Source organism: Halichoeres trimaculatus, unplaced genomic scaffold, assembly GCF_033239565.1.
Source record: "Halichoeres trimaculatus isolate MK-OKI-2021-1 unplaced genomic scaffold, fHalTri1.1 fHalTri1_scaffold_22, whole genome shotgun sequence".
Lineage (NCBI taxonomy): Eukaryota > Metazoa > Chordata > Actinopteri > Labriformes > Labridae > Halichoeres > Halichoeres trimaculatus.
In genome coordinates this window covers 11,081,079-11,106,533 of record NW_027437200.1, presented here as the reverse complement: position 1 = coordinate 11,106,533, position 25,455 = coordinate 11,081,079, and the positions used below count along the sequence as shown (strand labels likewise).

The window sequence follows — 25,455 nt, the reverse complement described above, 5'->3', positions numbered from 1 at the left end:
GTCCTTGGCTTTCCTCCCAGCCCACAAAACATGATATTTAATGACAAAACCTGTACTTAGTAGTGCTTGTGAATGTAAAATCCTGACCTAAAACGAACTGTTTGGATTTTGGGGATTTGCCGATGTCAGCGAGTCCCTTTTTTGACCAATCAGGAGCAAGTCTGACCTGATTGGTCCACCGGAGCAGATACCCCCAAACCCCCTCCCCGCCCACTCCCCTCCCCATCACTGCTCTGTTTTTGGCTGTAAACAGCCACATAGTTCCATGCACAAGCTTTCCATCTCGGAAGAAGACAAGACTAAGTGGCTAGAGTTCATTTATCAAGGAAATGTTCCAGCTACACTCAGTAAAACTGTGCATGTGTGTGATAGTCACTTCACGGCCGACTGCTTTTCCAACTTTGGACAGTACAACAGAGGGCTAGCAAATAGACTGGTCCTGAATCCAGGCGCATTACCAACCATCCACCAACAAACCTCGGACTAGGGCTGAACAATTTTAAGAAAAGATTGAATTGCAATTTTTCTGGCAGATATTGTGATTTCAATTCAATTCACGATTTTCTTCAAATCAAGCTTTGGGATATTCACATGTAGGGCTGAACGATTTTAGGAAAAGATCCAATTTTTCTGGCAGATATTGCAATTCACGATTTTTTAATCATCAATAGTGATGATAAACAATCTGTTTTCATGAACTTCTACCCCTAAACAGAGGCTTTGTGTTGTTGACCTGCTTACCAGCACTTTTAACACATAGATTGTCTACAAATTTGTAAAACAGAATGTGTAAAATACTTGACACATCAGATCCTGAGTCAGTCAGGAGTGCTGCAAAAAAATTGCTGCTTTGGCGATCTCAAAATTGCATTGTCTAAAATTGCGATTTCGATCTGAAAACGATAAATTGTTCAGCCCTACCTCGGACCCTGGAAATGTGAGTATTTTAAATGCTGTGTGCTGTGGAGCAGATGTAAGAGCTTTTACTCAGTGTCCCCCCTGTCTCTGTGTTAGCTTCAGGATGCTAACTTTAGCTGCAGTTAGCCTGTTGTTTTAGCCTGTAATGTTACGGTAAACGAGCTTCGCTGTTTTCTAAACATTGTGCACTTGGAGCTTGTGGATGTGGAAGAGAGGGGTGGTATCAGCGGTGGCTCATTTACATATGAAGGCCACGCCCACTAAATCAGAGCGTTCTGAACAGAGGGGCTATGAGAGGCTGGAAACAATGCTGCTGTGCTTGATTTATTGGCTTTTTGGACCAAAACATGTTACTACCATTTCATGAAGACATCAATGATCCATATTAAACTGCAGAAAAGGAACAGAATATGGGACCTTCAAGTATGAGTTTTCAAGTGTGGTACTTTTGTCTTATAGGGTTGCACTCCCATCAAGAGAACGGTGAGGAAAGAATCATTTGGCTTTTAGTCACTGTTTTATTTTTAGCTCTAAAACAGTGAGTCTAATCTAAATAACATGGCATCTTTTTTAATGTGAGCGAAATGGCTATATTGCACTATAGTGGGCGTACTGTGTGCATAAATCACTGTTTCCTGTTTTGTCCATTCCATGTGTGAATGGATAAATGTCAGTGATTTAAACAGGTCTCATACATTCATCTGACCTCTGACCTCATACGACCGGAAGGGAAACCTCATTTGTGAGATCAATGTGGTATTATATGGTCTTTACGGGCAAAGGCTCCTGAAACTGAGCTGAAGAGCCCCCCCTTCTTTGTCTTCCATCTTCACCTCCTTTTACTTTCCCCTTGTCAGTTCAGCTCCACTGCCTTTTGGATTTCCACAAGAATTTTAAGCAGCATTTGCTCACCCATTTTTCACCCAGCACCCACTCTTACCAGTGCCAACCCTTCCAGTTTTATCACTTTGCTCTTTTCCTAAACTTTTGAGAAAGCTCTTTTTCCATGGACAGGATAAAAACAGAAAGGGAAGAGGTTAAGTTAAAAAATTAGATCAAGTTAATGAAAAAATTCCACTGGCTTAAAAGACTTAATGTTTGCTGGGTGATGGAGAGTGGACGGAGGTGTGATGGTGAGTTATGACCGGGTTGTGATCAAGCTAAATTGCCTTGGCAGAAAGTCCTCGTTCTCTGAGTAAAGGACCAGACAGAGATGGATGGATGCAGAAGATGAGAAGAGGGTGAAAAATGAGACAGGATAAGGTAGTGTGAAAGTACAGGTGGGAGAAAACAGAAGTGAAGACAGGGAAGATAAAGGTGACAGTGTCGAGGTGAAAGGAAGGAAGATGCTAATGAGAGAAGTTGAGAGTGTGCAGGGGCCAGGAGGGGGGAGAGGCATGAAAAGACGGAGAGGTGAGGTTGGAAGAGAAGGTGAACAGGGGAGGAGAAAGGAGGGGGGAGGGGAATCACAAAAATCACCCTGTGTGAAAGAAAATCTAAAAATAAGCCAGACACAAAAACAGGGAGATGTAGGAGTGTTAGACAGAAGAGGAGGCAGATGGAAATAAAAAGACAGAAAGAAAGAAGAAATATTTTTAAAAAAGAAAGATAGAGAAAAAAGCAAAAGTAATAAATGGTGGCTGCAGAATTAGGTAAAATTTGAGAGTTTTAATTTCTTATCTTTTGAATTTGTTGAAAATGCTGACTTGGACAAAGTATTGAAAGCATGAAGTAGAGATGGACTGTTAGCAAGAAGTGACTTCATCTTTGTTACTTAAGTTATTTTTATATGTATTTATTTTTCATTTGAATAAATGTAAAAATTACTTTCATTATTTTTTTTGTCATTAATAAACTGCCACTTTTTGTGGGGGTTGTTTTTATGTCATACTTTGATAACATGCACATACAAATGTTGTATTTGGTCTGATAAAAGTGGAATTCAATCAAATATGTTTGAAAAAAATGCTTATTGGCTTTCCAAGATCACGAGAGATCCACATGTAGCGGGACAAAGCCGGGAGGAGACAATCATGGAAGAAATGTTCAAATGAGGGAAATGGATAATATCTAATGATAATAATGTATGTTTGGAGAGAGTGTGTAAACTGGTAGCAGCATCAAAAAGAAAAGGAGAAAAATACAAGAATTAGGAAGATAGATTTATCCTACTGAAGCGTATTGCATTCACTTGAAGAAAAAAAAAACAACTCAGGTTTTTCCGAGTAATTTATTCTACGGTTTGTTTTTTGTTGTAATTAATTTAGTTTTTCTAAATATTTTTTTTTATTGGTTTGTTTTTTGTTATAATTATTCATGTTTTTATAAGTAATTTTTTTTCTGTTTCAGATTACTTTTTTCCTGTTTTTCCGAGTAATTTTTTCGTGAAGTATCAAGATACTTAGAAATCCCATGAGAACCTCAACCTGCTGTTTTTCGTGGTAATTTTTTCCTCCTGTTTATAGGAGTAATTCTTCCCTGTACAGAGCTTCTTCAAAATCCCGCGAGAACCTCCAACTTGCAGACACTCCCGTGGATGTGTGGTGGCTCCTGTGTCCTGCACATAGGCTATATGCTTTATCCTTATCTTTCTACCGGTCTGTACCGGGTCAATAAAGGTAAGGTATTAGCCACACACAGGGTATGAAACCCTTGTTATGTTTTCGACTTTATCCTTCTATTTTATATTTTTAGCCTATCGTTCAATGTAATACTTAAGGAATAGACGAAGAAGTGGCATTAAATAATGCATTGCTTCTACACTGCAAAGCTGTTAGAAAGTTAAGGATAAGGCATATATGTGCCGAACAGGATCTCTGATCCGTGCAGGACACAGGAGCCACCACACATCCACGAGAGTCGTCTGCAGGTTGGAGGTTCTCACGGGATTTTGAAGTAGCTCGATACTTCAGGAAAAAAATTACTCCTAAAAACAGGAGGAAAAAATTACCACGAAAAACATCAGGTTGAGGTTCTCGAGGGATTTCTAAGTATCTCGAGACTTCAGGAAAAAATCACTCTGAAAAACAGGAAAAAAGTAATCTGAAAAAAGAAAAAAAAATTACTCATAAAAACTGAAATAATTATAACAAAAAACTAACCAATATAATAATTATAACAAAAAACAAAACAATATAAAAATATTATTTAGAAAAACAAAATTAATTACCACAAAAAACAAACTGAAGAATAAATTACTCTGGAAAACCTGAGTTGTTTTTTGTTTTCTTCAAGTGAATGCAATACGCTTCCGTATCATCCCTTTAAAAAAGAAAAAATAAAGATAAAAGATATTACTGTATTTGAACACAGTAATATAGGTACACACTGTAATTGGGTGGGAAATCAATTAAATTGTTATTGCACAAAAGTCCTGAGTGATATTCAACCCAAAGAAGTATGTTTAGTTTACATGAAAACTGTTATCTAAATGTGCAGGTAGAGTACTAAAAAAGAAAAAAAAACTGTCAAAAATATTTCTTATATATTTCTTCTCCATTTCCTTATTCTAGTCCTGCTGTCTTGCACATACAATTTTAATACTGTACTTTTGAGAACTTGTTCAAAGCCTGCCCTGAAGCTTTGACCACACTTACATTACATGAATTCACCCAGAACTTAACCATAACTTGCTTCATTCTATTTTTTATCCTGCAGCCAAAGTGTTAACCCTCAAACAGGTCTTTGCAGACAGAGACGTCCAAACCTCCAATGTCTGAAACTGGCACTGGTCCTTACAAAGATAGAAGAACAAGAGCGCACACACAGGTAGACGAACACTCCATTTACCCAGTTTCTCTCTGAGGGTATGTTACACATGGACAGACTTTGAATGGCCTTGCCAACAGTTGGCACACACACACACAGGCACGCACACACATTTGTCATATTGTTTTCATTAACATAAGAGCATTAACTGGTCGTATTTTGTAATAATTAAACCCTGATTACTATTCCTGACCTTGTTAATCAAGCGGTACTTAAAAGAAAATGAAACCTGCAAAAACTGTCCTCACTTTACAATTAGTCCTCACATAGTTATGAGTTTAACACCACAAAACACACTCTCTCTCTCATACACGCACACACACACACACTCACACATTCACAGTGGGCTTGCTTTATAGGCCCCAGGAGGCACCAAGGAAACTGCATTCCCAACTGCTTTATGTATTGGTCAATTTAACACTGCTAACATCAGCATATTAAAAATGCATGTGCCCAAGGACGCCAGAGTGTGTGTGTGTGTGTATGTGTGCACACATATCTGTGTACAAGCATATTAATGCAAGCTAGCCCACACTGAAGAGTGGCAATACTACACTGTTATCTATCTAATAGAGCTATTTATACAGCAAATGAATGTTAACACTCAATTAACCTCAACAGCAGGTCTGAACGAGAGTCAGTCACACTGACAGGAAGCAGGTATGTGTCACTGCCAATTAAAAGAAATGTCAGTCACCTACTGATGAAACTACAGCAGCTTTTATGGCACCTCAAAGCTTCTTTTAGGTAATGGTGTTGTGTGTTATTTAGGAAAATAAAGCCTTAAAGGAGCTTTGCATTTCATCAGATGTTCTGTATTCAAGTTTGCACAAGAGGTGTTGTGATAGCGGTGATTTAACAGTTACTGACGACACGTATGTACTTACATGGTCTCATCATTTTGGAACTCCAGCTTGCCAGAAGCCAGTTCATAGTCCTCCCCTCCTTTAGCAGTACCATCCACTGTTCTGTAGGGGACAGCGACCAGTCCTCGAGCACCTGAAGTCCTGAGCACCTTCACCTCCATCACCCCCACACTCTCACTCACCCTTTGACTCGCGCTCTCAAAGGTAAATATACCTGGAATAAGAGAAAGACAGAAAAAGTAAAGAATGACGTAAATCATGTTTGACTGCCACCTACGTTTTCACTCTCTGTCATGCTCTTCAAGGTGTAGCATATACATGTATAGGTTGTGAAAGGGGTAATGGAGTGGCGCCCACTCTCACTAGATGAAAGATAATTAGCGCCCACTCTCCACTCCAGCCTCCATCCCTCTAAATTCTCTACGGATGTTGTCAGACTCTTGCAACCAAACAATATTAATAGAGCTGGAACTCTCTCAAGTTCCACATAAAAACCTTTTTTAGATATCCTGGGACTGTGCGACAGAGCAACACACCCAAACGTATTCAACATATCAAGATTGGTGGGAGGGCATATTTTTTTTAAAACCAATCAAGGGGTTTGAACTTTTACAGAACCATATGCTATGATCTCTTGGTCCACCCTGTGTCCTGTGTCTTATGCAGAAGGTTTAGGAAACAAGCGATGACCCTCAGAAGTAGGGAGGGTTATCTTTCACATTTGAAATTATATGGTACAATGCCCATAACCTGGCAACCGGTACCGGTACTCAACAATACCAATTTTCAGTACTTTTTTGTGTTTATATGGTCATAAATATCAATTTGTTTAAGGATAAAATGTGTTTTTTTTTTCAGTCTAACATATTTATTCTTCAATATATAGCCTTGCAATGCTTTGTTCATGTTCAGCATGGAAAATCGCCTACTCTTCCACTCCCTCACAATCACAAGGATGCATTTAGGTACCTAAACATGGTACCTTTTGATTTTATGTGAATTGGTACCAGGTACTTTTGACAGAATTTAGTCGGTACCCATAAAAGTACCTAATTCGGTACCCATCCCTACTCAGAAGTTGATGGTTAAAATCTACACTCCATAACAAAGTTAGTTTCCAGTGTGTAGATCATTTAACATACAAAGCTGTAAGAAGTCACATGACTCCCAGTCACGGAGCCAACTTGAAAGAAATAAATCAAAGTTGCGCAGAGATTTATTTTTTATTTCTGTTTTTTTTGTTTTGTTTTGGAGTTTCCTGTTCTCTCTTTGTTAGCTGGCTGGTGTGAAAGTGATCAGCTTGGTTTTGGGTTTCTCAGGTGTTTGTTCATTCATTTCTTCAGAGGTCTCAATTACTTGCAAAATAAATTAACAATTTTAATCTATTCATGTTGAATGAATCAGTGTTGTGTAGAAATGGTTGTTTTTCTCAGAATCAGATGTTTGCAAAGGTTTTAAGGAAATGTGCCAGCCAGAAACTAAGACTGCCAAACTATTGATGTTGCCTTCCCCAGTCTAGAGTCTGGATAGGCAGATACTTCACTGGTGTGTGGTTCAGTGGAGGAAATGAACACACCTTTCCAAAACAACAGATTGTCTCATTTCGACATATGATGCAGATGAATGCTCTTTCTGAATTCACTCCTGCTGGAGCTCAGCTTAGTGCCTTGGCTTAAGGCTGTTTTAAGGCTGAGAACAAATCAAACACTGGAAAAGTCCAGGAATGTCTGATTTACGCTCTGACTGTTTTAAATGAGTTTTTCAGCCAGCCCTATCTTCATCTCTTAACGTGGTAAGCTTGAAAAAAAGTCAACAAGTCAACATTTCTAAAATAGTGACCACCATCACAATAGTGACATTTACACTGTCTAAGTCCATGAGAAGAAGACAGCTGGAGATTCTCTTTTACAGTCCATAACTGACAAATGTAAAAAACAAACAATCAAAAAACGGAACAAAACCATTAGAATCAAGAAAACAAGACTAAACTGTCGAAGACTAGAATTCAAAAGGAAAATCTAATGGACTCATGAATTGGTTGCTGCCCTTTGAGAAATGGAAAATTTGCTATGATAATTGAAATAGTTGAACAATGTGATATGACAGACAGTAAGTAGAGATATAAAAGCTTTCAGCTCAAATGACACTGTGTTATTCTGTGGTTCTTTAATACCTGCGTGGTCATCATCATAGATGGTCACCGTGGCAGTGTGGTTGTCACCCAGTACAGCTTTTGGAGTGTTACTTGCATCCAGGGGGGCAGTTCCGATCTCAGGATACCCTACCACCCGAGGGTTACTGAGGTGGACATAGAAATACTCATCCTCCTCAAAGATGTCATCATCAATCACCCCAACTGTGATCTCTGTAAAAAAAAAAAAAAAAAAAGTATTATGTATCATTTGTCATTTCAAGGATGTTTGTTTTGATACAGAAATTTTACTGCTACCACTCCTGATGCAAATTTTTGTCAGAGCTGTTAGGGGAAAGTTACCAGATGACCTCTGCTATTCAAACCTCTGTTTTGGAAAACATGTCACAAACTGTCATTGTCATTCTGTACCTTTGAGGGTCTCTCCTGGCTTGAAAATCAGCGTTCCCTCGGCAAACTCATAATCCGAACCTGCGTTCGCTGTACCGTCCTCTGTGCGATAATCCACCTGGGGGAGATACGAGCACAGAGAAGCGGGGTGAGACGAGAGGGAGAGGGAGTGAAGAGAGCCGTCAAAGATGAAACAGAAAGGAACAGATATGAAAAGGGTAGATAAGCACAAAGGGAGAGGAAAAAGAGAGCGCAAGAAAGAACAGAGAGATAGAGGAGAAAGAGATGGAGGAGAGGCATTTGGGGAGAAGGGAACAGAGGGTGAGAGAAAACAAGAGAAACAGCTTCATTAAACCGAGCCCTCTGGTCAGATACAGTCTGATAATAAAGACTTTGAAGATAGTACAACAAAACTTTCCCTGGATCCTCTCCCTTGTCTCTGCTCCCTCTCCATCTGCCCTCTTTATTAACCCTATTCATCCTGAACAATGGCTGACAGAATAACCTTGATTTCTTAGAATCAGGGATCCTTTCAGCTGCTGTTTTTAAAGTAGGAAACCACTACTTTAAATAACCTGCTGCTGTTTGAGGAGGAAGCTGAATGTATGACTCAGTGATCCTGGCACTATTGTTGTCTTTTCCTCAGCTGAGCTCTATTTCCAGCTTGTGATTAAATGTTTATGAGTGGCTCAGCTCTAAGTTTACTCCTCAATGCATCCGTCGCAGTGGCTGTTAATGCTCAGACGACTCCTCGTCTGTTTGAAAATAATTCAGATGTTCCGGAGACTTGTATTTGATATCATACTTTAAAGATTCATATTTTTACAAGAAGATGATAACCCAGTGTATCCCTTATTTTGGAGCAGTGAGCTGGCTGATTGATTAATACTCTCCTATGATATATCTCTGCACGCATATAGATTAGACATAACCTGTTGAAAAGCCTATTTTCTGATTAAACATCCTTATTTTCTCAACATAATTTTCAAATGTCTGGCATTTACAAACCGTTTTGGAAAAAGTGGTGTTCTTGTCAGATTTTCAAATTTTAAAAGGTCCCTGAATGTATCACACGTGACATCAGCAACATGCTTTGTTGGGGAGAAGCGAGAGTGATTTTTGGGGGACTGCCGTCCACATCTTGTTTATTCACACGTCCTTTTTGAAAATCTTCAGAAAATCAACCGTTTGCTCAGTTAGCTCAATTCTGTAAAAAACTGATAATTTTACCCTCTTTTCTGCATTAAACAAGCCCTGAATGATCGATATTTGTCCTGTATTTAAATCTAAAGAATTCTTTGAATTGAAAATTTGCTTCCATCTTCCTGGTGTCGTGTTTCAGCTTGGGGCTGCTCTGCACCAATGAGCAACAGTTCGTGTGTTCAGAGCATGTAAAACTGAGAATACTTCACTTTTCTTTGATCCAAGACTTGAATTAAGTGTTTTGTACATAGTTCCTCACAGTTTTTAGCCTTTAGCCCTGGTTCTCCCGACCTCATAGAAGTATAGAAGGTCATATTGCAGTGAAAATTGAGTCCACACCCAGTAAAAATGTGACAGAAGCAAAAACTGTAAATCAAATCAGCTTATCTTAGGTGCAGGAATGTGAAGATTTTGTAAAGATAGATGCTCAGGGTACTAAAATTGTGTCGTGAATAGTCCAACCTAATTTTTAAATGTTTTTTAATGTCTTTTAATGTAATTTCAAAGTCTTGGGATTCAAATTCTTTATTTTTGGACCTTAAGCAGATATGACATTAAAATGTGATTAATTAGATTAATTAATTGCAAATCCTGTAATTAATTAGATTATTTTTTTAATCGCCTGACAGCACTAGTTCATGTACATTTTCTCCAGGACCAACTTAATATCATGAATTTCATTTTGCTTGTCAGAGCCCCTGTGGTGAGAGTTTATTAGACTCTAATTCGGACTACAGCCCAGAGCCAAGTACCTCATTGAGTCAGAGGGAACAGGCCCGAGGTCGAGCGAGAGGGGCAGTAGTTAGAGGCAGGGGAATAAGAAGCAGAGGAGGCAGAGGCAGGGGTGGTGGAGCAAGAGGCAGAGGAGCAGTAAACCTCTAACAAGAAGACATTATATGGGTGGAGAATCTGCAGGTTTTGAGGATGGCAGATTAGCAGGTATCTATCACATGTATATTTTGACTCCATGATTATTTTTTAATGCTATAACCTAGCATAGCCGGAGAAGCAGTTTCCAGTAATCGGGGTATGGGTAGTTTCTCTGCCATTCTTCTGCTGAGTGTGAACCTGTACACTGCTAAACTCGGGAACCCGCATTGAGTCAGGGGCAGTGCGCGCTGGTAAAATGTACGCGCAGGAGGAGAGCAAAACAAAAAGATGGGATTTGATTGGTTTAACAGATTGGATCCTAAACGATGTGATTGGCTGATGTTTTCCTGGGTTTTCTCCTGCTGTAGATAGCAGATATTATTTGCTTTCATTTAAGAACACATCATGTATTTCTTGCCATCGGGACATATAGATCATTTTAACCAGTATCACAAAAAGTGTATCTAAATCAAACTACCAATTATACCTTTAAGATAGTTGTTTGGTATCAAGTTAATCAGTATAGTTTTCATCGTAATGTGTTGTATCTATTTGTTACACATATTTTAAGAGCCCAAAATTAGTTAAATTAAATCACTGATAAACCTGTTCAATAATTTATGCTTATTTATGATCATATTTGTAGGACATTTATAATTGTTTGACAATAAGTTAGCCATATTTGCCCAAAAAATAAAGTTAATGAGTAAAGTTGAAGTAATTACCTTCATTAAAGATGCTAAACCTTCAAAAACGTTTGATACTTGATAGTTTTTTATCAGTACAGTCAAAAAGGCTAACAAAAGTTTGCAGTCTGATTACATCTGAAACTCAGAATAGAATAAGTGTGAGGCTAGAAGTGCATAATCAAGTACAAGAAGCCTCAGTGAAAAGCCCTCCTGGTGAAGATAATAATTTATTTGTCTCTGAAGTGCTGCTCCACCATCGTGTCTGAAGAGTCTTTGTGTGGGCTAAATCGACCACTTTACTTGACAAAATCAGCCTTCAGCAGACTCAGACCATGCTGTCAGCAAACCTCACACTAAGAATTTATTAATCCTTTTTTACTTATGCACTCAAGCAGCTATCCAGAAATTTAAGGAGAGTAGAACTTTCCAGAAACAGGATACCCTAAGTATATCACTGTAATATGTCAATACTATATACAAATAGATGAATGTTCAGATATTTTTGCTGTTTTGTTCTTAAAAACAAAATAAAACCCTGCAATTTTCTGATGTCTATGCACAATGGCCACCCTTAGGATTTGAAAAGGTTTAAAAGATTTTCTTCCATGTGTGAATACAGCTATAGTTTTATTTGTGCACAAAGAGGAGATAAGGGGAGACACAGCTTTGCAAAGCCCCTGTTGTGTCAGCCAGCAGATCAGATATCATTGCTCTGGCACAGCCTCTCCATTGGAGACTTGAAAGGAAATCTCTTAGTCAGAGTATCAGGCCAGCTTTAAGCCAAACATCAATGAGCCTCTGTGAGAAGATATGTGTTTATTTTGAGCTACAACCTGAGCTGAAAGCTGAAAACATGGAAACTGACTCTGTTGCGTGCTGTGTACCCCACTTCTCCATCTCATACTTCTATTTCTTTACCAGCCTTCATGAAACAAGACAAAAGGATGCTCAAAGCCTCCAGACTGAGAGAATGTTATGGGTGAGATCAGATGAGAGGAGAAAAACAGCCAAAAATTTGACTGAACTCAGTTCAAAGTAAGAGTTTGTTTTTCCCTGTTGCTTTTTTGTATTTTTTTTCTTGTGTGTTTGTTTTGGTTTCTCTCTCTCAGACATGTACTCTGGATACACACACACACTCTCTCATACACACACACCTTCACAGTACTTCCAGGGTCTCCCCCATGTCTGGCAACAGTTAGTTTTAAAGAGCCGCAGTTTTCAAAGCACTGGTACAAAGAAGGCTCAAACTCCATCCTGACGGTGTGAGGGTCATCCTCCTGGGCCTGCGTCTCGTTGCTGCTCACCACCTTGAAAACAGACAAGAAACAATGACATTTCAGAACCTGGAGACCTTTGGGCTGTGAATGACAGGCTGGTAAAAATGAGGAGCGTTGAGAGTATCTCACCTTGCGAGCCTGGTCGGCAGCGTGCTTCTTAAGAATGTTTCCAGCTCCGATCATCATCCTGGTTGCCTGGATACGGTAAAAGGCTCTGCTCTTCTGCTGCTGCATCAGGACCTGAAAAACACAACAATTACTAAACAAATAAAATAAATCAACATTACTTATTTTATTACTTACTTGGCTTATCTTCCTTAGACTCAAAACCTTTACTTTTTAACTGCATGTGTTAATCTAAACCGTGTGATGCAGGTAATCTCCATCTGTGCAGGGAGGTTGGCTGTCAAACGTCAGCTGTAGAGCCACTTGGGTGATGTGAAAGCATACATGCTCATAAAATCATTCATTAAAATGGAATATCACCAAAACTTTTACTATGTTGCTGAATTTTACATCAAAGTCATACTTTATCTTCATTTTATAAACTTCTTGCAAACTAGGTTCCACACTTTATTAATCTATTGGAAAACATTACACTAATAAGGTTTCTTTAAAAACCATTTCAATATCCAAACAATCCACTTCATAGATGAAGGAATAAATAGGTAAATAAAAGGGTAGATCTTTTGATGAAATGTGGCCTTGAAGCTTATTTATTTATTTAAATCTGTAGGGAGCTCTTAGACGGATGGTGTCAAAAGTTATCTGATTAATTAAAGGTAATGTTGTTGTTTTACTTTCTTTTAATAAAGAGAAATTTAGCTCAAAGGTCCATATCCAATAGGACACCTGTCTGACTTTTTAATTAATGAATCATTACAGCCAGAGGAACTTTAATTCATCTGGCTCAGTTTAATCTCTAGTGCAGCTGTCATTCTTACTTACAGCACTATGCTAAAGGAGGGGCTGCAGGGGGAGGAAGGATTGAACGCAAAGAAACATCTGGGAGCTACGCAATGCACCCTCTGGTGCCTGCCAAACTCCTTTCCTTCCCTCCAGAATAAAAGACCTCAAACAAGACGTGTCCTTTAAAAGAGGTGAGGAAAAGATGAAAGGAAATAGGAAAAGGTAGAGGACTGTACAGTTTCTACAGTTCAATATTTATGTTTGATATAGTTCATGTGCAGATGAACATCTTTGCCATTTGGACAGGCGCTTCTTATAAAATAAACATTTCTCTGGATTTACAGACTGTGGGAGTAAATGATTTATCAGACGTGTGTGTTTGTTTTCTACTTGCAATGCCTTTCTGTTTCACAGGAGTGCTTCAGATTAATCAACCAGTTAATCAACTGATAGTTGCTTAACTAGCTCATTAAAGTGAGAAGCAGTGACATCCAAAACTCACCAAAGCAAAAAGAAACAAATTTAACCAAAAGTTAAATTTGAACATTTTCCAACAATACCTACAAAACTGTAAATCTAAGTTCTCCAAAAAACCTTAACTCAAGGTGCACTTGCAAAGCTCCAGCTTCATGAACAGCTTTGATCTGTAAGCTAGGAAAAGGACAACAAGTGGACCCTGTGTTGCAGTTTTTTGTCAAGTTCAGGCCTCCACAGTCAAGGATGACATTTCATGTAACTTACCGGGTACAATATCACCTGGATGGCGGATGGGTTGCACATTACGGTGCTGTCAATGAAGCCAACTGGCACCATCCTCAATGCAGACTATTGATTTTATCAGCACATAACATTACATGAGGGGTTTTCAGAGGAATATCTTTACTCTGTGTACAGCATCTGTTTATCTGTGTGACATAAAGGAGTGTGTTCATCTGACTCGAAGCCAAACCTCAATTAAGTTCCTTATAATTTGTTTGAGTATGAGGAGCTGTGCTCCCATTTCCTAGAAAGAAATGTGTTAGCTTGGATGAATAAGGAAGTAATTATAATGCACTTTAGAAAATAACTTGCACAATGTATAGTTTTAATTAAGCCAATAAGTGAGGAAAATAACTCAGAAGTTCTTCAAAGTTTAGAAAGAGATTCTGTTGAACAGCTGTGTGCTGCTCTGCCCTCTTTAGAAACCACTGATTGCAAAGAAATGTGTCACACTACACATGATGCACTGGCCTCCAGTCCATTGATTTGCAAGATGCAGAAGGTTTTTAAGGCACCGAAGACAAGTAGAGAACAAAACTCGGAACAAAGATAGAGCATAAACTAAGGTGACAAAGTTAAAGACACGAGAGCAACTGTTTCATTCACACCTTGGCAGAGCATTGTTGATAGAAACATTCATTAGCTTTGTTTCATCCATAAACAAACAGGAATAAGACATTGCAAGGTTCAAAGTTAGAAAAACAAGTCTGGGAGCTGCATCCTCGAGACCAGCTTTGTCACACAGCAAGTCGAAGACTGACTTATTTTAACAGTGATACCATGTTTTTTCTTTCTTTTTTGGCAAATAAGCTAATCAACTTTCGGGTCTGGCCATAACAGCTACTTTTCTAAAGTAACAGAATTTTTTAAAAATACACAAAGGAGTAGTTTGAGAGATTTTAAGGAGTCCACTGATCGTCATGGTGGCCCATGGGCATGTTGGTCTTAAAATGATGGGTGGTCAGGCAGGCAGGTGGCTCATTGCTATTTTTGGGATGCAGGAGGCGACTCTGACGTAGGCCAACTGAAAATTGGTGTGGAGTCAACCTCCATGTTTTCATGCCATGAGGAGAGTGGATTAGTCACATTGTGAAAGGGATGGAGTCGCAAATACCAGTTCTCATATACTGTAGATGAATATAATTGCTGAAAAATTTAGACTGTTTTTTTTTTCCTTTTTTTTTTTAAAAAAAAAAGGATGAAGTTTTACAGAAAATGAGCTTTGTTTCCCTCATCACCTTAAATCATATAACTGATTTAGTGATCAGATATACTGGGTAAACCTCTTTGCACCCCGTTCCAAAATTGTGCTTTCTGTTTTTCAGCATATGTGCTTTAAGTTGCCACAGGTTGATCTATAAATGAGTCTGGAAATGCTAAAAGCTTCAGATATTTTTAAGCTGTTTATCAGAATTTGTTTGTACAAGTTGTGTGTAAATATTACAGAACTGCATCACTGCCTCTGTATAAACAAATAAAACTTCTTCTTCCTCATTCTTTTGTGAAGTCAAATATAAAGTCTAAACGACACATTTTCAAGGAGAGTATTTAACAATGAAATGCTCTCTGTTATTAAAAGTGTGATGTTTGTGGGTGCTCCTTCTAACCTGATAATTGGCCATCTCTATCAGTTGCTCCATGTCTTTGTCTGGGTGCCTCTGCTTCAGTTCCTTCAGTGTCCTCGCCATGTCCCTCCTGGCCTCGTCCTCCTCGTCTTTAGGTCCCCCTTCCTCCATCAGCCCTCCATCCAACCCGCTGTGGCAGTTCAAAGCCATCTGCCCATCCAGCTCCAGCATGTCCATCTTAGTGAACCCCCCAGGACCAAGTGCTCCTCCACCTCCCCCTCCATCCATTCCTCCTATCCCTCCATCTGCCCCTCCCTCGGTCTCAATGATGATGCCGCGGTTCTTGTCAGCGCGGTAACGCTTACGAACGTATTTGTAGAAGAGGAGGCGGCGGTCAGCCACCCAGGCCTGGACCACGCAGAGGGGGAAGAAGAGGAAGGTCAGCACTGCCTCCCAAACCTAGAGAACAGACAAGTGGTTGACATATTTTCCTTTGTATACTCATAAATAATACTTTTCCTATCTCTTTTTCTTTCTACAAGCCTGCTCAGTCTCACCTCCACCTCCCCAGGGGTGGAAACGCTCAGAATCAGGTACAGCCAAATGTAGGCGAAGACACTCCAAGCCGCAGTGACAAAGAAAACCCGAAGGTGTTTGATTTTTCGCGTCTCCCCATCAGGCACCACATACACACACAGGGCGATGATGACAAACATGTTGAAGGCAGCACTTCCCACAATTGTGCTGGGACCTAAAGCTCCAGCCTCAAAACCATGACCACACACCTAAAGTGGAGAGAGAAAATCAGATTACTGTGTTCCCATTACTTTTTGTATCAGTTAATCTAATGTGTAACTACACTGGCTCATATTTCACTGACCTCAATAACAGACAGCAGGATCTCAGGGGCACTGGAACCTAAGGCCATCAGAGTGAGATTAGAAACAGTCTCATTCCAGATCCTGACCGTGGCCGTGGTCGTCTCACCATTTGGCCTCTTTATAGTGATTTCCTTCTCCTGGGAAGTGATGACCTTGAAAACAAAAAAAGAGAGATGGTGAAGAGGCAGGGGGCACAAGTGAAAGTGAAGGTCTAAGCAGGCAAATAGGAAAAACAACAAAAAAGAAAGATGGTGCCCAATGACAAAAGGAGGTTAATTAAGGGTGAATTAAAAAAACCTGAATAATAATAGATAAATAGAAGGGACAATAGAGAAGAGAGTAGAGTTAGGAAGCAGACTCCCAAGGCTGGCAACATAACAAATGATTTTAAGACAGATTTAAGGCCAATTTTCCTTTATTAGCAACTGATTATTTGTCCTAAGTGTGTGGTGTCCACATATGACTACTGAACTTCTTCCCACCATATTGCAAACTTTCTGATCCTGAAATGTAAATATCACACATGTTTAAACCTGTAAAGCCTAAACCATCAAATTATAACATTTTCGAACTGAGATTATAACCAACCCTTTTAAGTAAATCCACAAACAAATATTGCTGTATCATTTTGTTTATGGTATTTTTTATATATAACATCCGGTGGTTTTGGTAACTTGATTTGGTAAAGTTTTGAGTAACCATGAATTATTTCAATACAATTCAGATGTTATTCTTACCGCAACTTCTTGAAAAATAGCGATAATTTTCCTAAAAAAAGTCTGTGGATGATTTCGTGGGAGCAGCAATTTTTAAAAGGAACAAAATACAGCTAAAGCGGCCTGCAGTGCTGTGATAATCCTCAAGGGGGTAGAATACTTTTTCAACAAGTTTTTATGGAAACTAGAGTCCGACTGATTAATCAGTCTGGCTGAATAATCGGGCCAATCATAGCCTGTCACAGATTAATTAATATCATCCAAATTGTAGCCGATTATAAACATTTTTGCTCCATGTAGATTCTGTCCCTCCTTTTAAAGAGTGTGTAACACTGTTTAATGTCGTGTAAGTTGCTCATTGTGTTTACAGTTTGACTTTTTTTTCTACTTACCGTGTTTATGGTTTGATTTCTTTATTTATTATTGTGTTTACAGCTTGTTCTTATTTGTCATTGGTTTGCACTACAGTTCTTATGTTGACAGTTTTATAATTAAAGTTCCTTGTTTTAATTTAATAGGGTTCTGTCTTTGTCTTGCATAATATGGGTATTATATTTTGTGTTCATAGAAAGTATATATCCTGAGTATAATAATGAATTTATTTTATATATCAGTCAATATATCGGATATCGGCTTTTTTTTTTTATCCCCAGTATCGGTATCGGCATCGTCCTCAAAAATCCCATATCAGTCGGGCTCTAATGGAAACTAGTCCTTATAGACAGAGGTCTTTCAAACTTATGTATTTAATAGGCATGCACCTATTGATCTGTGCCGATTTCTTTAATTTGGGGGATCGGGGATAAGGGATCAGGAATCTGTGATCACTGATCAACCCATCTTCACATATAAAACTGATCTTATATTCCTCCAGGAAGGTCTGACAGCCAGCCATTGTTGCTTTTTGCTCTGAGACCTAAAACTGAGGACACTTTATTTGCTGTTTAAGTTAAAACATAAAGATTTTATTGTTTCAAAGATTCGAACATTGAAGGTATATGCTGTCAGTTATAAAAAACAGAAAATAAAAATCTGTATCAGCCGGTCAGGCTATTCAAAGATGGGTGATCGGTGATCAGCCAGAAAATTGTGATGGGTGCACCCCTAGTATTTAATATGACATGTTTGGCATTATAGGATTAGCATTTACCATTTCCTGGTCGGACTTCCTAATCAATGAAAGGAGCAGACTTAGAAGTGTCAATAACCAGGTTTTAAAGCTCATGAAAACGTTACTCAGAGCAGAGTAGAATTCTAAAGAAAAATAAAAAAAGACCAGCTGGTGGTTTCTCTTCATGTCAGACCAACCAGCTTACAATGTTTTTGACCTTTTGTCAGTTTATCTCCTTAAGCCTCAGTTCACGTCTCATGTCTATGGAATCATTGCAACTAATGTTACATGTGTGGTGTTACAAATCATTCAAAACTGTCCTGTGCACCGTCTTCCAGTATTAGAGAATCAATTAAGACCTAAAAATTCTTGAGTGTGCTCCTATACTAAGGGAAAGTAGTCGTAAAAAAAAAGGATAGGGACAAGGAATGAGGCAGGGAACAACCAACACAAATCATGTGGTATTATGAGCCTAAACTTAAAGTAGGAGTAGAAAAATAACTAATCTATTGTTATTCATCTTTTGCCTACCTCTATAGATGACATGAATCTGTCTGCTATGATGCTCATGCCCAGGAACATATAGATGAGAGCTACAAAGTAAACGATGGCTCGTGCCACTTTGTCTCCCACAGATGGATTCTGAGGGTTCCACACGGGCAGTACCACTCCTAAAAAAGAAACACATTTAAAGAGAGAATGAAACACAGTTCTGCTGCAACACATCACAACAAGCACAGTGAGGGAATTTTGCAAAGATTTCTGGGAAACAACTTGATGAGGGATTGTTATAAGTGGCAGATTTTCCATATGGCACCATTTCTCCTGCTTAGACTTAATGAAATGGATCGATGCATTCTGGCTGCAGGACAGTAAATTGGCACAATCAGACGATAACTCACCAGTTTGCTCGAAGGCAATGAAACACTGTCGCCTTCAATTAGTTTGCTGCCCCTGATGTGGCTGTGTGATAAATTTTCTGCTGACATTGTTCAACTTAAGCTAGTACATTAGCACCTGGCAAGTGACATATAAATCTCTTTCTCTTTTTATTTGCAGAGCCCCTGGACAGGCTGCACTGAATCAGCTTGGAGAATGCAATGAAAGCCAAAGTCTAACTGGTACACATTTAGAAAATGCACCTTTTACTCTTTGCAGTTAAGCCTTGAATTCAGTATAACATAACACGGAAGTTCAGCTGATGAGATAGAAAAATGTTCTTTCTGGCAAAATGCACGACTCAAACCAGTGAATAAAGAGTTATTACAGTCTATTTTATGCACAGTAATTGCTCTATATATCTTGTATGGGTAACCACTGGAAACGGCTCGTTAGATCTACAGGATACTAACTCTGGGTGCAATTATGGATACATTAAAGCAGTTAAGCTCTTTTGTCAGTAGCGTCTGCAGTCACCATTACGACATAGCCAATGAGAGTTACACATAGAGTATTTGTTCTGTACAGAAGAAAACATTTCATTCATTGAATAAGCTTCTTTGAAAATACAAAACTGTAAATGAGGCCATTAAAAAAGTAGAAGTGGATGTTGGTTTATTCTCAGATGAGCCTGCAGAAATCTACACTCGGTGCACTTGATCATAATTATGTTGAGCTATGATGAAAGTCTGAGATGATATTACAGGGTGGGCCAGAAAGATTTACCCATGTTTTTTTCTACACTATCCAAAAATGCTTGCAGACAAACATAACAAACATTGAACACAGTTTCAATACTTTATTCTCTGTCACCAAAAGATTTACATCTCAATATGGTCACCCTTTGCCTTTATCATAGCCTGGAGACGACCTGGCACTGCCTGCATCAAGTTTTGACCGTGACTTCATCAGAGCTGTCTTTAAAGTGGTGACACTGCTGTGAGATACTCTTGAGACCTCCCTCTCCAGGATAGACCAGATCGCTAAGTCCATTGTATTGATGTCCGGACTTGACGGAGGCCACATGTTCTTGTCCCAGAAGCCAGGAAAGTGCTGCTTGCACCAGGCCTGTGTGACATTGGATGTGTGAGCTGCTGCACCATCTTGTGTGAAGACATACTGGTTTCCAAACTTGTTGGTTCACAAAGGCAACACTTTTTCTTCAAGCATTTGAAGGAACACCTGGCTGTTCACTTTCACACCCTCCTGAATGAAGACCAAAGGAGACTTTGAGACATCAGATGTAACAGCAGCCCACACCATGACTCCAGCTGGCTGCTGTGCACTATGTGTATAAACCCTGTCATTCTGGGAACTGACAACTTCCTGAACGGTGAAGATCTTCTCATCAGACCAAACCAGGACTTTGTCTGCAGCACTCTGGATCTCCTGCAGCATCATTTTCCCCTGCCAAGCTATTTTTTCTTAGAAGCTGCTGAAATCAGTTGTCTGTGTTGCATTTTCAGTGCTTTGACGATTCTTCTCAGTGAAGTTCTTGAGATGTTCACTTCCTTTGCTGTTGCCCTCATGCTCCTGCCAGGATTCCTTTGGATTCTCTTCCTCACCATCTCAACAACCCTTTTGGTCCGGACTGAACATTTTCTTCCAGGGATTGGCTTGCTGGTGGTATTACCAGTTTCCTTGTATCGTTTCATGACATTGTAGACAGTCTTACGACAAACATTCACCTTTTTCATGATTTGTATTGTTGTCGGTCCAGCCCCTTTCATGGCCACAATCTGGTTGCACTTACCCTTCGATGCCTCGACAATCATTAGGAGTAAACAAATGAACTCAGGTACATCAAAAGCTATACCTTTTAAGAGAAACTATCCAAAATTTTAAGTTTCTAGGACAAAAGCTAAGCAAACAAAATAGATATATGATGGGTAAATCTTTCTGGCCCACCCTGCAGCTCACAGAGAAAACCAAACTGCAGGCTTAACCCTTTCTTTACTAAACTTAAAAAAGCAAAACTTTTCTGAAATGGTTAAGAGCAGATAATATCATATCATCTTTCAAATCCTCCTTATGCATTTAAATACCAGTTTGCTTACCTTCCTGACACGGGTCTCCGCTTGCCGAGCAGTTGCCTTGAGATGAACCTCCATGAACTGATCCAGGACATGACAGAAAGAGAAAGCAGGAGAGGAGAAAGAGGGGGAGGGATGAGGAGATGTGGGAGGGTTGGAGGGAGCGGGGAGAGGATGCAGGCCGTGGCATGGCTGCTGAGGCCATTCCTGCTGGTGCTGCCGTGCCTTCACTGGACTCTAGTGAGCTCTACTGGATCAGCACGGTGTGGGGTGACGTCCAAATCCTGGAGGTAGAGATGGAAAAAAAAATCTAATTAAACCCTTCTGAATTCTCACGTATAAGTTTCTCTTTTTTTGAATCGATTGCACTGTAAAAAACACCTTCAGCTGCTTTTCAATCAATCCAGACTTCTTTAATTAAAGTGTGTAGAAGGAGCTGAAACTGGGAACCAATCTACATCTCTTGTGGTCTGTTAGCAAGAAAGTGTTATTGACGGATCCCCTGGAACATTCTTCATCTTAATTGAACTCAGTATAATGCGGTTAACAGATGCTTTGTGGTGGACTAAAGACAGATCAAGTTTTAAAACAAGGAAATGAAAGAAATAAAGAAAGTCATTATTATAGAGAACAAGTCTACAAAGGAGCTTGTATTTATGTTGTTAATTATTTGCTTGCGGCCAACAACATTGTTGTACAGCTTAAACAATACACCCTCTAATAAAGACGAAGTAAATGCAGCGGGCAGCTGAGCTGCTTGGGATCCCAGATGGGAAACAAAAATCAATCACCTCTTATTTTTTAAATGTGGAGCGTAGAAAAGTCAATAGAAACCTCTTTTCTCTATCTGGAGCACAGAGCAGACAGACCACCCACATTACTCCATTTGTACTGTGCGCTTAAAACCTGGAGGATTGTTTTCAGGGAAGATGCTCAGATAAGAATCTCCCATCATGGACCATAAACTAAACTAGCTTATACAAGCGAACCATGGGGCCTGACCCTCCATCCTCTGAATGAGAAGAGAGAAATCTCACCATCAGTTTTCTATGAGACAACCTTAAAAAAGGGAGACGGTGGGGGAAATATTTTAATGTGAAAATATAAAAACACAATGCAAAGAAGAGCTTTCAACCTTTCTTCATCACAAAAATAAGCTGTGTCCTACACACAACTGTGACCAAATCTGATATTATTTTTGGTTCAGGAGATTTCACTCAAAGTTGGCTGACTTGTTAGGCATGGTGCCTCGACTTGATCAGCTTCATTTTTACAAAATTAAGAAAACTCGTAGAAGACTACAAAGTGAATAACTTTTCTGAGTGTTGTTATTATCAAAAAGACTCGTCAATATAAGACAACAAGTGACAAGTGGAGGTGGGTGGTGTGTCTTTACTGAACTACTTGCTGGTAGTGTGACAGGATGAGATGACAAAGTTACTGTTAAATGAGCTCAAATGTTTCACTTTTTTTTAAATTTGTGATTTTCAAAACTAAGTTAAAGTAAAAACATAATTTATGAGATTTAAATTGAAATACAGTTGTAATGAAATATAATGGTATTTGAGCTTTAATATGGCCTGAAATCAATAATTCTTTCTCAAAAAGTTACATCCTAATCCTTTCAGGGACTGTATTCTAACTTTATTCTAGGAACACAATAACTTGAGTTTGTCTAAAATGTCTTGCCTAATGTAACTGTTTTTTTTTGTTTTTTTGTTTTTTTACATAACATTGGTGTTATACATTCAGACCACTCGTCCTGTTTTTTTTTAACGTGACCCTAACACTTGATCAAGCAACAACCGCCGGTCTGAAAATATGAGGTAATATGGAAGGGCAAAAATCCGCAGTTCATCCAGTGTTCATTCGCTTGGGTCTGGCTCTGGAAGAACCCATATATATATATACCAAGCAGAGTAATGAATAAATAAATAAATAATTGCAGCAGAAATGAGCATATTTACAGCCTGGTACAAAGAAACTTCTTCCATCTGAATTGGTAATTTCTCTCATAACACACACTGTATGGGGGAGGTTGTAACGCAGCAGTTTAGAAGATGTTACCGTTGCGACTTTGCCCAATCCTGATTGACAAGCCCGCCCCATTTCCACTGTGGTCACTACCAACAGTTTGCTTTAAAACTCTGGTTCAGAAAGAAAGGTGCTATGCGCTGCCCTGTTGGCTATGACTGCCTTTTGCAGCAGCTCTCTCTTCTTTGTCTGTTTCTTGGAATTTTTTCGTCTCTTTTTGGTAATCTTTGTATTTGGAGTGGATCATTATTTTGTATGGCTCATTTGTTGGTCATGGACACCAAACTTTTTGTGGCTTCAGTGATATTTTTACTACTTTTTCTCCTGTTTTTGTCTGGAAAACCCACATGTAACCATGGCTGCATTGTTTACATGTGAACTCAGCTGTTAGCAGCCTGTAGCATGTCAATGCTAACTGGTGCCAGGCCTGATGTCTTCCCACATGGTGAGTAGAAGGAGGTGAGGACTACGTGCTGGTTCTCAGGTGAGAGCTAAAAAGTGACGACATGGACCTGTCCTTCCATCCATCGTTATTGGGAATATAAGATCTATCTCCAATAAGATGGACGAGCTAGCCATGCTAACCCAGCAACAGAGGGAATACCAGAGGGCAGAGTAGCATCATACTATTCACAGACATGGCTAACAGAGCTAACATCAGACACCAACGCCATGTTGGAAGAGCTTCACCTGCTGTGAGCAGGCAGGATCCAGGAGACAGAGATGGAGCATGACTGAAGAAGCTCAGTCCTGGACCCTGTGGAGGTGGAGACTGGCTGAACTGGACAATGATGGACAAGCTGTCGTCATCTATTTTCTTATGGAGCTTTTTGCACTTTTTATACACTTTCTTACTTTTGTTTTCTTGATTGCTGCTGGGACTTCAATTTCATGTATTTTTTTACAATGACAATAAAGTCGCAGAGACTAGCGTTCATTTATATTTGAGTCTGAGCTGCATGGTTGCACAGAACTGCACAGGATGAACTGTGCTGAACACAGCTAGACAGAAAAAGAAGACAGCTCAAACTTTTTTTTTTATTTTTCCTTTAAAGGACCCAAAGCACTAACCCCAACCCAGTGAATTTTTATGGTGAAATAATGTCCTGGTTTATGCGTCTCCATCTAGAGCTGTTAAAAAAGTCCTGTCTGAAAGGCTGTGCTCAGGGGCAAAACTCCCGTCCTCACTTTGTTTCTCATGAATATTTTAGGGGTGAGCAAACAATCACATCAATATGCTTACTTTTTTAATTGTTCTTTTAATTAGGGCTTTATCTTGTGAACAAGTATTTCCTACGTCTTCTACATTTAACTTCTGCAGAAGAATGAACTTTCAGATTCCCCATATCGCCCATATCAGGTTTTAATAAAGTCTCCGGTACGCTTGTGTGTAAATCTTTAGGCTCGTGTACACCACTGCAAGGGTGTGCAGCCAGCTGTAAAAGCTGATTTTATGCCGCTTTACAGTGTTTGGCAGTAAACATTTGCTGAGTGCAAAACAAGCAGTTGACAGCAGAGATACAACAGCAATATGTTTCCATGACAGGCTGTTACACTGGACCAGAGCTAATACGCTGTGAGTGAAAACAGACCAAAAAAAAAGGACAAGGGACAGTTTGAAGTGAGCAGAGTTCAGTCAAAATAATACAAACACATCATCAGGAATAAACACACACACACGCACACACACACACACACACACACACACACACACACACACACACAAACACACGGTACCAGTCAGCCCTGTAAGTGTAGAAGTTGCTGACCTTGTGCTTGAATACTCATTCACACGTACTCCTAACTCAGGGTCAGTCAGCCTTGGGGATAAATTGCTGACCCTATCTTCAAACACACACACACACACACACACACACACACACACACACACACACACACACACACACACACACACACACACACACACACACACACACACACACACACACACACACACACACAGAGAGAGAGTTAGTCATCCACTATGGCATTAGCAAGGAGTTGCTGACCCTGTCTTCATCTGTCTTCCAGGGTCTCACTACTCTGACAACAACCTGTCACTTCAATACTCAACTCACTTCTCTCCTTCGCCTTCGTCCATCCCACTGCTGCATCCCCCCAATCTCTTATGCCATCTATCTTCTTTTTCATTTCAGTGAGAAATTAGACTTTGGGCTGCTGTTTGATCAGAGCCTAAAAGTGATGAAAGCACTTTTTTTCATGGCTGGGGAAATGTCCACCCAGACATTGGCTGCAATTTCAAAATCTCACCAGAATCTCCTCAGAATGCAAATTAGTTTTGGCAACTTCTCACACCATTACGCTTCAAGGGGAGTCCAGAGCACAGCTAATCGGTCGATGTCTTACTTTGTAAT

General features: G+C 39.5%; 1 protein-coding gene across 1 annotated transcript in view; it reads right to left on the bottom strand.

The window, feature by feature from the left end:
* The window catches only part of slc8a4b (solute carrier family 8 member 4b), a 159,806-nt gene that overhangs the window by 59,921 nt on the left and 74,430 nt on the right, over positions 1-25,455 (bottom strand). The window contains exons 3-12 of the mRNA XM_074661905.1: positions 21,071-21,330; positions 18,606-18,745; positions 16,247-16,399; positions 15,924-16,151; positions 15,409-15,825; positions 12,263-12,373; positions 12,011-12,163; positions 8,116-8,212; positions 7,726-7,917; positions 5,574-5,766 (exon numbers count right to left, since the gene is read on the bottom strand). Of these exons, the coding sequence (XP_074518006.1) occupies positions 5,574-5,766; positions 7,726-7,917; positions 8,116-8,212; positions 12,011-12,163; positions 12,263-12,373; positions 15,409-15,825; positions 15,924-16,151; positions 16,247-16,399; positions 18,606-18,745; positions 21,071-21,251 (1,865 nt within the window). The 5' untranslated portion in view covers positions 21,252-21,330. The remainder of the gene's footprint in view (positions 1-5,573; positions 5,767-7,725; positions 7,918-8,115; positions 8,213-12,010; positions 12,164-12,262; positions 12,374-15,408; positions 15,826-15,923; positions 16,152-16,246; positions 16,400-18,605; positions 18,746-21,070; positions 21,331-25,455) is intronic.